Source organism: Ricinus communis, chromosome 10 (genome assembly GCF_019578655.1).
Source record: "Ricinus communis isolate WT05 ecotype wild-type chromosome 10, ASM1957865v1, whole genome shotgun sequence".
NCBI classification, from domain to species: Eukaryota; Viridiplantae; Streptophyta; class Magnoliopsida; order Malpighiales; family Euphorbiaceae; genus Ricinus; species Ricinus communis.
The window spans coordinates 4,809,329-4,822,765 of NC_063265.1; the positions used below are offsets into that span (position 1 = coordinate 4,809,329).

The 13,437-nt window shown below is 32.8% G+C and overlaps 3 protein-coding genes across 3 annotated transcripts; 2 read left to right on the top strand and 1 right to left on the bottom strand.

Annotated features, from left to right (window-relative positions):
- Positions 1-4,207: 4,207 nt before the first annotated feature.
- On the top strand, positions 4,208-6,683 carry LOC8283898 (wall-associated receptor kinase-like 20). Its single transcript, XM_048380339.1, has 3 exons — positions 4,208-5,009; positions 5,412-5,480; positions 5,626-6,683. Exons 1-3 carry the CDS (start codon positions 4,208-4,210, stop codon positions 6,681-6,683), a joined length of 1,929 nt encoding a protein of 642 aa, XP_048236296.1.
- A 1,204-nt stretch (positions 6,684-7,887) lies between these two features.
- LOC8283897 (wall-associated receptor kinase-like 20) lies at positions 7,888-10,369 on the top strand. Its single transcript, XM_002529829.3, has 3 exons — positions 7,888-8,694; positions 8,974-9,036; positions 9,161-10,369. Exons 1-3 carry the CDS (start codon positions 7,905-7,907, stop codon positions 10,231-10,233), a joined length of 1,926 nt encoding a protein of 641 aa, XP_002529875.1. The 5' UTR covers positions 7,888-7,904; the 3' UTR covers positions 10,234-10,369.
- A 342-nt stretch (positions 10,370-10,711) lies between these two features.
- LOC8283896 (eukaryotic translation initiation factor 3 subunit G) lies at positions 10,712-12,439 on the bottom strand. Its single transcript, XM_002529828.3, has 2 exons — positions 12,023-12,439; positions 10,712-11,334 (listed from the first exon to the last, which is right to left on the bottom strand). Exons 1-2 carry the CDS (start codon positions 12,369-12,371, stop codon positions 10,760-10,762), a joined length of 924 nt encoding a protein of 307 aa, XP_002529874.2. The 5' UTR covers positions 12,372-12,439; the 3' UTR covers positions 10,712-10,759.
- Between the last annotated feature and the right edge of the window lie 998 nt (positions 12,440-13,437).

A 13,437-nucleotide genomic window follows, 5' to 3' on the forward strand; every position in this document is an offset into this window, starting at 1 on the left:
TCTCTTTTATTATATATATATATATATATATATATATATATATATATAAGCTACTCTTAATATATCAAAGGGATATTTTTAATATATTTTTTTCTCTATATGTAACTGGATAAATACGGATTTAAGTTTAATAGACTTAGCAGGAAAAAGTATCATGAATGTACTAGTGGTGAAAATTAAAAAAATGAATGGAAGTGAATAAATGAAAATTGAGTCACCTGAGCCAAAGAATTTTTTATTATTATGTAAAATTAAGTTATGAAACAGAATAAATAAACAAGAAAAAGAAAGAAGTTTACAATTTTTATTAATCTAGATTATTATATACAATATATGATAAAATCTACTAATTCTCTTTTATATATATATATATATATATATATATATATATATATGTATGTGGAGAGAGAGAGAGATTATAAGTTATTCTTAATATATTAAAAAGATACTTATCTTTTCTTTTCTATTTAACTTAATATGTTGTAATTGGATAAATATTAATTCAAGCCGAATAGATTTAACAATAAAAGGATCTAAAATTTACTAATGATGAAAATTAGAAAATGAGTACAAGTGAATTAATGAAGAATGAGGTTGATGATGAAAATTAGAAAATGAGTGGAATTGATTAAATGAAGAACGAGCCAAAGTATTTTTTTTTATTATTATTATGCCTAGTTAAGTTGTAAAGTAGAATAAAGTAACAAGGAAAAGAAATAAATTCTTAGCTTTCTTTATTAGTATAAATTATTATGTAAATTGAATAAACCAGTTCTCTTTTAGTAGAATTATACACATAATAAGATATTCTTAATATACCAAAAAGATATTTTTTAATATACCTTCTTTCTCTTTTTATTAATAATGTGTCATATTTTAGATATCTTAAAATTGGTTTTAAAAGACATGAATATTATACTAATAATATGCTATCATTTATTCTGTTTACATTTATATATATGAAATTTAAAATAAAATTCAGAAATAATGAAAAAAATTTAAAAATTATTTACTTGATGGTTTTAATTAGTAATGTATAATTTTTGAAAGTGATAATATATAAATTGTATTCCTGAAAGATCATTATTCATTAAATTTTTTTTTATTGAATTTCTACATGTTTTTCTATTATATCCAAGTTGTTTATATTTTTCACAGTTGTTTTGTCTCGTTGCCTTCCATGGTGCTTTTATTCTTCTCTTAGTCTATCGGATTTAATCATCTGTTCTAGTGGTAAAACAACCTTACTTTTCACTTCTTTTGATACATTTCATGTGCTTTCGTTTTTATTTGTAAAAACACTTGCTTCTGTGTAGTTAATATTATCTTGTTAGTGTAGTAATGTGAATAATATTCATATGAATCCAAATCAACTTGGAATAGTTGATGTTGATGCATAAAGATGTGATATCTGATAAATTTAGAATCTGTTGTACTTGTATGTTCACTTTGCCATATGAACTTGAACCTTTGATTCACTTTTTTATCATATCGTACACTTGATCATTGAATAATTCAGCTGCAAATATTATATGAGTTTATTTATTTTATATTTTAAATTGTAATTAATATAATTAAAAGCAAATTTTTTTTTATATGATGATTTCAAAAAGCGACTATTTAAATACTACAAAGATACTATATATATCAGTATATTGTATAATAAATTGAAATATAGTTTTTTATATTTTTTTTATGACAAGGTATTTAAAGTATATTGTTGATATACTATTAATATATTTTAAAATAGTATATATATTTAAATTATACCTGTATTTTCATCACATTGTCTATTGTGTTGCAGTAATACTAGTATTGCTTCAATTTCAAAATAAAAATTAAATAAAATCAACTATAATGTACCAATAAGATACAGTTAATATACTATTAGCTATGTATTTCTAATTATTTAGGGTTAAGGTTGTAATTTATGAAATCATTTTGCAATTGTATAAAAAGATAAAATAAAAATATTTAAAATATATTTTTTAATGTATATTTCAGATATTTTAACATTATAATTTAATGTGTGTAAAATTATTTGTTAATACATATCTTGATGTAAAGACGATATCTTTTATACACTTTATGCTCTTTACCGTAAATATGTAAAAAATACCAATAAAATATTAGAAAGATATCGTTGATATATCTTGTAATATTATAAAACCTTAAAAACATACATTGATACAATTTCTTAAAATTAGATTAAAAGTTAACATAAAATGATATTGCGTAGAATTTTTTTAATATTTTATTATTACAGTACGTATATAATAGTTTTTTCTGCAAAATTAGAAAGCAATTTTTTACCATTTCGAATATAATGCACTTTAATTAAAGTTCATTATATGTTACCTCGACTTTGATATATTCTATCGAAATTTCTTTTGATCCATTGATTGAGCTTCTAATACACCTGAATTGTTATTAATTTATAAGTTGTAGCTTACTTTGAATATTTAAAACTGAATTTTCGTTTCGATTCGAACCTATTTTCTCCTTTGTCCCCCCTGTTTGGCAATTGCAATAACATTTTTGTTGGATTAACATGTTTTGTTCTTTAATTTTCTGTTTTTGTTTTAGTTTGGATATGGCAATGAAATTGATTCTATGTCAAATTTATAAAATTTGTTTCTTGTTTTACAATAGTACTGCTTTTAGAAGAAAAGAACTCAATTTGGTAGGAAGGAGTTGAAAGTTTAGGAACAGTACAAATAAAAATCTGTCAGTTGATATGTCGTATAAACAAAAACAACTACTTTTGACTGTAAAAACAAAATTTTAGAGCACAAACATCGTATATATGTGCTTTCCCATCCATCTGTAAACAACACATTATATTTTGGGCTTTGCCTTCTTTTTGCCACGAGGAGTTATCTTGCGGTATAATGCATCACATAAGCAATCAAAAACTAGTAAAATACAGCATGATGGTTTATGACTTCGTATAAGCACTAATTTATGAAATAAATATTATTTTAAATTTTTATAATTAGATTTTATTTAAAAAAAATTTAAATTGCATATATTTAACCTTTGAATGTAAATTTATGAAATTATTTATAGAAAAAATTTAAATTAAATATATTTGATCATTGGATATAAGTTCAGAAAATATGATATGATTTTAGAGGTCTATTTAGTAAAAAAATCTAAATTTAGTATATACATACGGCAAATTGACCATTTACCCTTTTATTTTATACAGCAATCTTTCAGCATTTTAGAGGACATAAGAATCAAATTCCATTTGACTGAAACTTCCTTCTTCCTTCAAATTTCTCTCAAAATAAGCATAATATTTTGCTGTTGCTTCTTCTGTTCTGAAATACTTATACTATAACTAAGAACATCTTAGGATAACTTAAATGAACTAAACAAGTATATTACTAGTCTATAAAAGACATGAAAAATAATAAATGACATTATTCTTGTCACCAAAAATTATCAAGAAAGATATGTTTAGCTGGCTAGATTCTAGCCCATTAAATTAACGCCATCATGGCTCTCTCTGGCTCCTGATCTTGGTAACGACCTTGGAACTTGAAAGCCATAAACAAATACAAACTCCCATTTATTTTCCCTCGTACGAAGAACCATATGTACTTTCATCAGAAAAATCAAACAAATAAAAGAAAAGAAAAAAAGAACCACATGTACGAGGAAAGAGATACTAGAATATTGATTTGAGCAATCTTGGCATTGCACGTGTACTGCTAGTAATCTTGGTACATAGAAGTCTCTATCGCTAAAAGATTTCTAAAAAGTTTCAAATTTTAACATAAAGAGATTAAATTTTTATTACCATTTTACGAGACCAAGGCATAATGCACTCAGTAATTTTTATCACTACTTTCGTGATGGGCACTAATACTTAGCCCTAGCTCTTGCTCTTGCCTTCCTTGCAACGGGCTGCCTGTGTGCCTACTAATATCACGCAATAATTTCTGGAATAGTACTTATAGCCAACATGCCCCTTTTAATTTTCCAAGTTTTTGCCACTCAGTCTGAACTTATTAATCTAAAAGACTTGGTTTCAGAATTTACAGAGCTCAAACTCCATTGATATAATTGCTTCTGTGCCTGTTTTAAGTCCTGCAGCGAGGTCCCTCTCCCACCTTAACTCAGTTTACCTTTTCCTTAACTGGAACAAAATTTTGCTTACCAAGAAGAAAATCATTCAACGAATAAATTCTCTCTCCCAATGGAAAAGAGATCGTTGGTTATGCTGATCCTTACAATGTTGCCAATCCTGTCATGTATCAGGCAAGTACAAGCCACGCGGCAATGCCGGAACTGTGGCCGCATTCCAGTGCCGTATCCACTTAGCACTGCCCCAGGCTGCGGTGAGCCGTTGTACAAGCTTAGCTGCAGAGGAGGCACATTGTGGTTGGATGCTGTAAATTCATCCTCCTACATCATAACATCCATCTACCCGTTGACCCAACGGCTAATAATCCGCCCGGCAGGCTTTGCGAACAACACTTGCATGTCAGCTGATTTTCCAAGCCAAGGCATTCAACTAGATAGCAATCTTCCCTTCAACATTACAGGCAGCAACACTGTAGTTCTTATGAACTGTTCTGAGTTAGTCTTTCAATTTTTTCCATCAATGAACTGTTCGTCAGCAAGCAGATGCCATGAGTACCTCAGAGAAAATGCAATTGCAAAATCTGCCTGTGAAGCTACAGCTGACAAACAAAGATGCTGTTGGTTTAAGACTGGTGGATCTCTCAATGAATTTAGAATTAGAGTTCGCAGCGAGAGGTGTTCAGCATATCAAAGCTTTGTGAATTTGGATATGGATTTGCCGGTGAGCAAGTGGCCGGAACCTGGAGTGGAGTTAGAGTGGATGTTGCCGTTCGAGCCTGTATGCAAAACTGCAGTGGATTGTCAGGATTTGCCAAATTCTTTTTGTTTGCAGGATCCTGTCAGTGTTGGACAGAAAAGGTGCTTCTGCCGTGATGGGTTCCAGTGGGATCCTATTAATGGAGTATGTCAAATGGGTAAGTACATCTACTTGTCCGTTATATTTCTGTTCTACCTAGCAACTTTCATATATCTCAACAGGGAAAAAAGAAGTGCTCTTAGATTTCAAATTTCAGCATAAAAGTATTCATATGCTACTCAATTGCTTTTAAATTTCAATTTATTGCGTTTCACTAAGACTTTAGATTTGCTTTTATAATAGCATGCATATATTGGTACTAGCCAGAGTTCTTCAATCAGAATTGCCCTCAGTGGGTTTTCCCTGGAGAGGCTAAGATCAAGTGCAGTAATAGTTCAGAATCATAAACATACCAATGTAATTTGTACTGCACAAGAAAGTAGATAGTTCTCAGATATTGCAGCAAAAATACTTGAACAATTGTAGTTAATGAAACCACATACCATTCTTTTCTATGCAGGCAGGAACTGCAAACATGGGGGATATTGCAATAAACAGACGAGAAAAACTTCACTCATTGGCGGTATGTGTTATATACTAGTTACATTTGTTAATTACAGCAAATCTTTGGTTATCATCAATTTAAATACTGATAATGCACTTGGCAAACATCAAACTTTAGATTGTTGTTATACCGTTGAAGTAAAATGATGTCCTTATTTTTTTATCAATAGCTCTTGCTGTTGGTGCAATGTTTCTCGGAATCACAACTATGGTCGTAGTCTATAGAAAATATAGTCAGAGCAGACGAGAACTAGCCCACGTAAGTTTAAGTAAGGTAAGAGAAAGAATATTAAGTGTGAGCACAAGTGGCATAGTGGGTAGGATCTTCACCAGCAAAGAAATCACAAGAGCAACAAACAACTTCTCAAGTGAAAATCTCCTCGGATCTGGAGGCTTCGGTGAGGTCTTCAAGGGTATTATTGATGATGGAACTACCATAGCCATCAAGCGTGCCAAGACTGGAAATACTAAAGGGATTGATCAAATCCTAAACGAAGTTCGAATCTTATGCCAAGTAAACCACAGATGCCTTGTAAAACTCCATGGTTGTTGTGTTGAGCTCGAGCATCCTCTCTTAGTCTACGAGTACATTCCGAATGGAACCCTTTTCGATCATCTCCATAAAATTTGCTCAAGCAAAAGGGAACCATTAACTTGGCTTCGCCGCCTTGTCATTGCCCATCAAACCGCAGAAGGTCTTGCATATCTTCACTCTTCAGCTACACCGCCAATTTACCATCGCGACATTAAATCGAGCAACATCTTACTCGACAATGAGCTTAACGCTAAAGTTTCTGATTTTGGGCTTTCTAGGCTGGCTGTTACCGATACAAGCCATATTACAACTTGTGCTCAAGGTACTTTAGGCTATCTTGATCCGGAGTACTACCTCAATTTTCAATTGACTGATAAGAGTGATGTTTATAGCTTTGGGGTAGTGTTATTAGAGCTTTTAACTTCCAAAAAGGCCATTGATTTCAATAGAGTAGATGAAGAAGTGAACTTGGTGATTTATGGTAGAAAGTTTTTGAAAGGAGAGAAGTTATTGGATGCTGTTGACCCTTTTGTTAAGGAAGGAGCTAGTAAATTAGAATTGGAAACCATGAAAGCATTAGGTTCTTTAGCAGCAGCCTGTTTGGATGAGAAAAGGCAGAATCGGCCTACAATGAAAGAAGCTGCTGATGAGATCGAGTATATTATTAGTCTTGTCACTTCTGGAGTTTCATAGAATCAAGAAATAATTGCCAAACTCTTAATGCCTAGTAGTCATTACAGTAAGTGAGAAATAAACTGCAAGGGCCTTAATTGGCCTTCTGTAATTCTGAACTTACAGTGGACGAATACGGTGTTCTCTATGTAACTTAATTTTAGTATCCCAAGAAAGATATATATACACGTTATAGAAATATTTTGCATCTTTCAAAAGATCCATTTTGTAATGAGTTGATTTCCTGATCCTTCAGAATGCATTAATGTACTTAGAATAATATATCTTTGCCTTGGTTGTGTTAATAAAGTCTGAATTAACTCAGGTTCCATTTACTACTCCTTCTGGACCTAACTATACTTGCAAAGGCACCAGGATTCTTCATTAAATTCAATTTCAAAGAAGATTCTAACATCTTTGTCACTGTCAAAAACATGACATTAGAACAAAGCATGAGTTATGAAATTGGACAATGCTAATCTAATTAATCATGAAACACTTTTGGGAAGGGCATGAACTTGTTGGAACAAATTTGTGGCTTCCAATATGATAGGAACTGCTTTTTCGTTCTGTCGACGCATCCCAGTGAGAATAGGACGAGTGTGAAGTGAAAAGAAATGAAAATTGTCTGGGACTGCACGCTTTCAGATTGTTTATTAGGGAACAAGACAATGGGATGCTAAACCAAAATGGATCTTGAAGTTATAAAACAAATATGAATCTTGGAAATTATAAGCAGACAAGGAAAACGAACTCATGCAAGGTACTAAGACTGCATATCAACACATCAAATCTTAATTTATTCGATCGATATTGAAACAGAACTAAAACTTACTTGAAAACCCGTCCAATACACATTCCCTCCATAATATAGAATTCAACCCATGTGCCCTGTAAGTGTCCATGAAATCGCATTATTATTTCTAAGCATTGAACTTGCATATCTTCATGAATTTTGCTGACACATTTTTGAGAAAACCTAAGATAGCATTGTGCAACGCAAGGATTTGTAAGATATTTCTTATTTTTAGCACTTCAAATAACGACACTTTTGCTCTTGCTTGATTAAAAAGACAAGTTTGTCCATCTCTTACTCAAATCATGAAATTAACTGGCTTGGCCAATTATGTCTTTTGCATTATGAGTATATTTACTTGCACATAGCACAACATACTGAGAATATAGCATATAGCTAGTGACCAACTCTATTTTTTGCATTTCTAGACCTAGCTAGGCCTTACCATGGAGAACAATGTGCTTATGATGTCGATCCTTATGGTTGCACTGATGTCTTACTCACCGTGTGCTATTGCTGTTCGGCCTTGTGGCAACTGCGGCCGCCTTTTGGTGCCATATCCACTCAGTACTCGACCAGACTGTGGCGACCAACATTACAAGCTTCGGTGCACTGCAGGCACGCTATGGTTCGATGGTGTAAATGGATCATCCTACACGATCAAAACCATTAACCCACTAATCCGAAGACTAATAATTCAACCACCAAATTTAGCCAACAATAGTTGCATCTCCAGTGATTTTCATAGTCAAGGAATCCAACTCGATCACAATCTTCCCTTTAATATCAGTAGTAGTAACACCATTTTGTTACTCAATTGTACAGATTCAGTGTCTCATTTGAAATTGAACCCACCCATGGATTGTTCACCTGCTAGCATTTGTCATAACTACATTAAGGAGCATGCAGCCGCCTGTATAATTGCACCATTATGTTGCACATTCAGGACTGGTGGGTTGCAAAATGTTGATGCTCTTAAGGTCTATGTTGGAGAGTGCAGTGCATATCAGAGTTTTGTGAACTTGGATTTGAAGACAGTACTAGCTCTGAATAAATGGCCTGAGCCTGAAGTGGAGATAGAATGGATGTTGCCTCAGGAGCCAGTTTGCAGGACTCCAGTGGACTGCAGAGAGTTATTGTACTCAAAATGTTTGGCTGACCCGATTATTTTTGGACAGAAACGGTGCTTTTGTAATGCTGGCTTTAAGTGGGATCCCATAAATGGATTGTGCCAAAGTGAGTATTAGTTAATCTTTTTCTAGATTACTCTCATTTTTCCATTTCTAGTTAACATTTGTTCTGTTGGTTTTTGCTTAATATTCTAATTAGAGTAGAAACTACTTTTCGAAAAAGCAACTCCTAAATGTGGTATTTCCTTTGGAACTTTTATGACCAAAACATGTAAAATCTATTGTGAATATTTCAAGAACTATTATTATAGCAATTCCAAATAAAAGAGTTTGCTGCTCTTTTCAATTTTCAGTTCAGAAAATTTTTTTCCCCCTCCATTTGCAGATGTAAAGTGTCGCACAGGTAAAGCTTGCAGAAAAAGAAAGAAAAAGACTGCACTGTTTGCTGGTACGTAATTTTCCCTGAAGCAAGTTTATTTTGTGGTGTACACTGTAAGGATTTTTATTCCATTACTCTACCCTTGCGCTTCATATATGAATCTCTAATCAGTTGAGTTTGTTTTATTCATCAGGTGTGGCCCTTGCAGGAGGTGCAATCCTTCTAGTAGCAGTAACTGGGATTCTGTTCTACAACCAGCATCACCGCTCGAGGCAGGCACAAAAGAATTTGATCAAAGAGCGGAAAGAGATGTTGAATGCTAAGCATAGTGGGAAATCAGCCAGGATTTTCACCGGCAAGGAGATAATTAAAGCAACAAACAACTTTTCCAAAGACAACCTTATTGGTTCTGGTGGGTTTGGTGAGGTCTTTAAAGGCATTCTTGATGACGGAACCATAACGGCTATCAAGCGTGCGAAGCTTGGAAACACTAAAGGCACCGATCAAGTGCTTAATGAGGTGCGAATTCTTTGCCAGGTAAATCATAGGAGCCTTGTAAGACTCCTTGGTTGCTGTGTTGAACTTGAGCTGCCTATCATGATTTATGAGTATATCCCAAACGGAACCCTCTTTGAGCACCTTCATTGTAATCAATCCAGCAAGTGGACTCCATTGCCCTGGCAACGGAGGCTACGCATTGCACACCAAACTGCTGAAGGCTTGGCATATCTTCACTCGGCAGCTTTGCCTCCCATTTATCACCGCGATGTCAAATCTAGCAACATTTTGCTTGACGAAAGACTTAACGCCAAGGTTTCTGATTTCGGACTATCTAGGTTAGTGGAGACGAGTGAAAACAATGATAGCCATATCTTTACTTGTGCTCAGGGTACCCTTGGTTATCTTGACCCAGAATATTACAGGAACTTTCAGCTGACAGATAAGAGTGATGTTTATAGCTTTGGAGTTGTTTTGATGGAGATCTTGACTTCTAAGAAGGCAATTGATTTTAACAGGGAAGAAGAAGATGTGAACTTGGTGGTTTATATGAAGAAAATGATTGAAGAAGACCGAATATTAGATGCTATTGATCCAGTTCTAAAGGAGAGTGCGAGCAAATTGGAATTGGAGACGATGAAAGCACTGGGATCGCTGGCAGCAACTTGTTTGGATGAGAAGAGGCAAAATCGACCTTCAATGAAAGAAGTTGCAGATGAGATTCAGTATATCATTGGTATTACTTCAGAAAGAGTTTCTAAGTCCTAGTTTCTTGTCTTGGCATAGCTATGAATAAGTGCTGCACTGAATTTTGATAACAGTAGTATCTTGTTTTCATTTTAGTTTTTTATAGAGAAATGCCTCTGATTTCACCCACTGCCAAGCGAAATCCCGATGTACCAAAAACCTGCAGAATTTTGACATTCCTAAAGTAGATTCTGGAGCATCTTTGGTGCATTGTAATCGAATGTTATATATAAGTTTCAGTTCAAAAACCTGGAAGTCATCTCAATAAGGCAACAAGTCCAGTCCAGTAGCAAACTGGCAAAGCACGCATCAACCTGCAACTCATTTACTATTAGATGTCTGTTAAGAACAACAAAGATATAGCTGGATTTTGCCAAAATCGACAACAGGTTAATTTAACAAACCAGAAGCCTAGCTGTATTGGCAAAACCAATCACATGATAACCAGCTCATGAAAAGAAAACCAATGTGTTAGCAAAAGCATGGAATTACATACTACTTAAAAGTAAATATCATTTCGATGTCAACACTTTTTAACTATGATTTTCTAGAACTTCGATTTATTGGGGCTGCTTTTAGATCCATCTCGATTATACTTTTCCACATGAAGAATGAGATTGTCATAGCCATACCCATCAAGCTTGTTGATTGCTCTCTCAGCATCTTCCTTGTTGACAAAACTGACAAATCCTGAACCTCTATTCAAACCAGTATGGCGGTCAGTTAACAGAAACACGCGAGATACTTGTCCAAATGGGCTAAAGAGATCAACCAAGTCAGCTTCAGAAGTGTTCTCTGAAATACAGCTAACCCTCACAGTATTCTCATCATTCCTACGCTTCATATTAAATTTATCATTGCTGCTTCGTTGTGCGCCTGCTCTCATGCTTGGTGGAATATATTTGCTGTTCATTGCGGTGATTGAAGAAGCAGCACTGTTGTCTGCTGAAGGAGGTCTGCTAGTAGGGCCTTCTAGCTGTGGTTTAACATCCTTGTAAGGGCACTTCGATGTCCAGTGATCACCTTTCTTGCAACAAGTCCTACATACCATAAGAACACCATTTTTGTTTGCAAGCAGAGACAGAGATTCTCCTGATGTCTCAGTTTCCTCTGCTTTAGTTCCTGTTTGCAATTCCCACAGAACTTGTTAAATGCAGAATAACCAAATCAATAAAGAAACAGAACTACAGAAGTCCTTGAAAAATCACTCAACAAATTAAATTAAGTATAATTTCTAAATTTTACAATTTCTCAAGCCTGAAAAAACAAATAATGAAAAGTGAGGAATGGTTCTTACTTCATCCCTATTCCTAATCCCAATAAAATCTTGGACCTTTCTTCTTGCATTTTTGAAGTTATAGAAAAATGTGACTTTGACAATAAGTTGAATGTGCCAAAGGCAACCTAAAAGAAACCCAACCCCAAAATTCTAAAGATTTCACGATCAAACACTTGTAAGTACATGTAAAAGCAATGATTAATTCACAGTTGTAGTGTATCTATATTTTCGACATCAACAGCCACATTAGTAATTAGATTTATGCTTCACAATTACAGGCCAAAAATCCCTCACAAAGATGAAGTGCCCTAAATACCAATACGTTTTTCGGTAACATTAAAAGAAAAATCATATATGAAACTGAACCCACAAGAAAAGTTCAATTACCATACAACGATCCTGACAAAAGAAACAAATAATGAGTCCTAACTAGTCATTTATTAACGACATTATATCCTGAACTCCAAATCTTGAACAAAACAAGAACTTGAAATGAGGTCTTTAATTTTCTTTTTTTAGAAAAAAAGGAACCTTTAGACTTGGGTCTTTGAAGAAAAATCTCCTCACTAGAAACCGTAGTAAGAAGACGACTACTACTCGTACCCCCCACGTTATCGTTAACAGCATCACCAAACCGAGGCCATGAACGCCTCTCTAAAGCACCTTTAGTAAGCCAAGTCTTACGAAGACGTGTTGTTGTGGTAATTCTAACTTTCTGTCCTTTATCATTGAACTTGTACTCTATCACCTTTTTCAGACCGTTCTTGTCTGGTCCGATTACTTGGCGTGGAGGTAGCAGAAGTTTCAGGTCTTTTTCATTCTCTTGTTCTTCCACCACGTCCGACCACCGGAGCTGATCCGTTCCGTCAAGTAACGGCATTCTTGCAGTTCGTTTTATTGGTTCTTGAAATGGGTTGGGGTTTTGGGTTTTTCTTTCAAGGGGTTTAGTATAAGCAGGACAAAAGAAAGAAAACCTGTATGAAATTTGACCGGGAAGTGACTTGTATTCTCTCCCTGTAATATAGTACTGTGGTCCACGTGGAAGAATTTATTCTTTACGATCAAGTAATGTAAAAATATTAAATAATCAAGCGTTTATTTATATGTTGTAATTATTATTAATATTGTAAAAGAATAATTTAATAAATTATTAATATCATAATCATGTCATATTTTAAGATTTAACATTCTTAATTAAATTTTTTATATTTAAAAATTTTATCAATGCAATAAATATAAAATTTATTTTAAAATTTTTATTTATTGATTTATTAACTATAAATAAAGTAAATTATCATCAAAAATAAATATTTATATTAAAATTTTTATGTTTAAAACATATTAAAAATAATACTATAAATAGTGATGGATCTCAGGCATGTTGAATTTTCTGTAGAAACTAGAGATTAGCTTCCACGTCTGCGAGCGAGAATGAAAATTTCGTATCATGAGAGTATACTTTTCAAGAGGATGATAGAATTTTACTATCATGTTATTTACATTAGAAAATATATGATAAAAAATAATGTATAATATTTAATAGAATAATTAATATATTATTTGATCTATTAATTAGTTATAAATAAATTATGTGTTAAAAAATTAAATACAAAATGTCACTAAAAATTATGTATTGATTTACTAATCATGTAAATTAATATTAGAAAATAACTAATATGCATATTATTACAGTTAGGAATTATTGTATAATTAGAGACTAATTTATTAGTTGATATAATATATTATTAAAATATTATTTTTACAATTAAGATTATTATTTAGTTAGAAAAGTAAGACATTAAATATAAGAATTACATATAAATTATATAATATTTATATATTAAAAATTAGTAGATATGTTAAAAGTAAACATATATATATATATATATATATATATATAGCCAAATTTTAAAAATGGAAAATGAAATAAAAATATAACAGAAGAA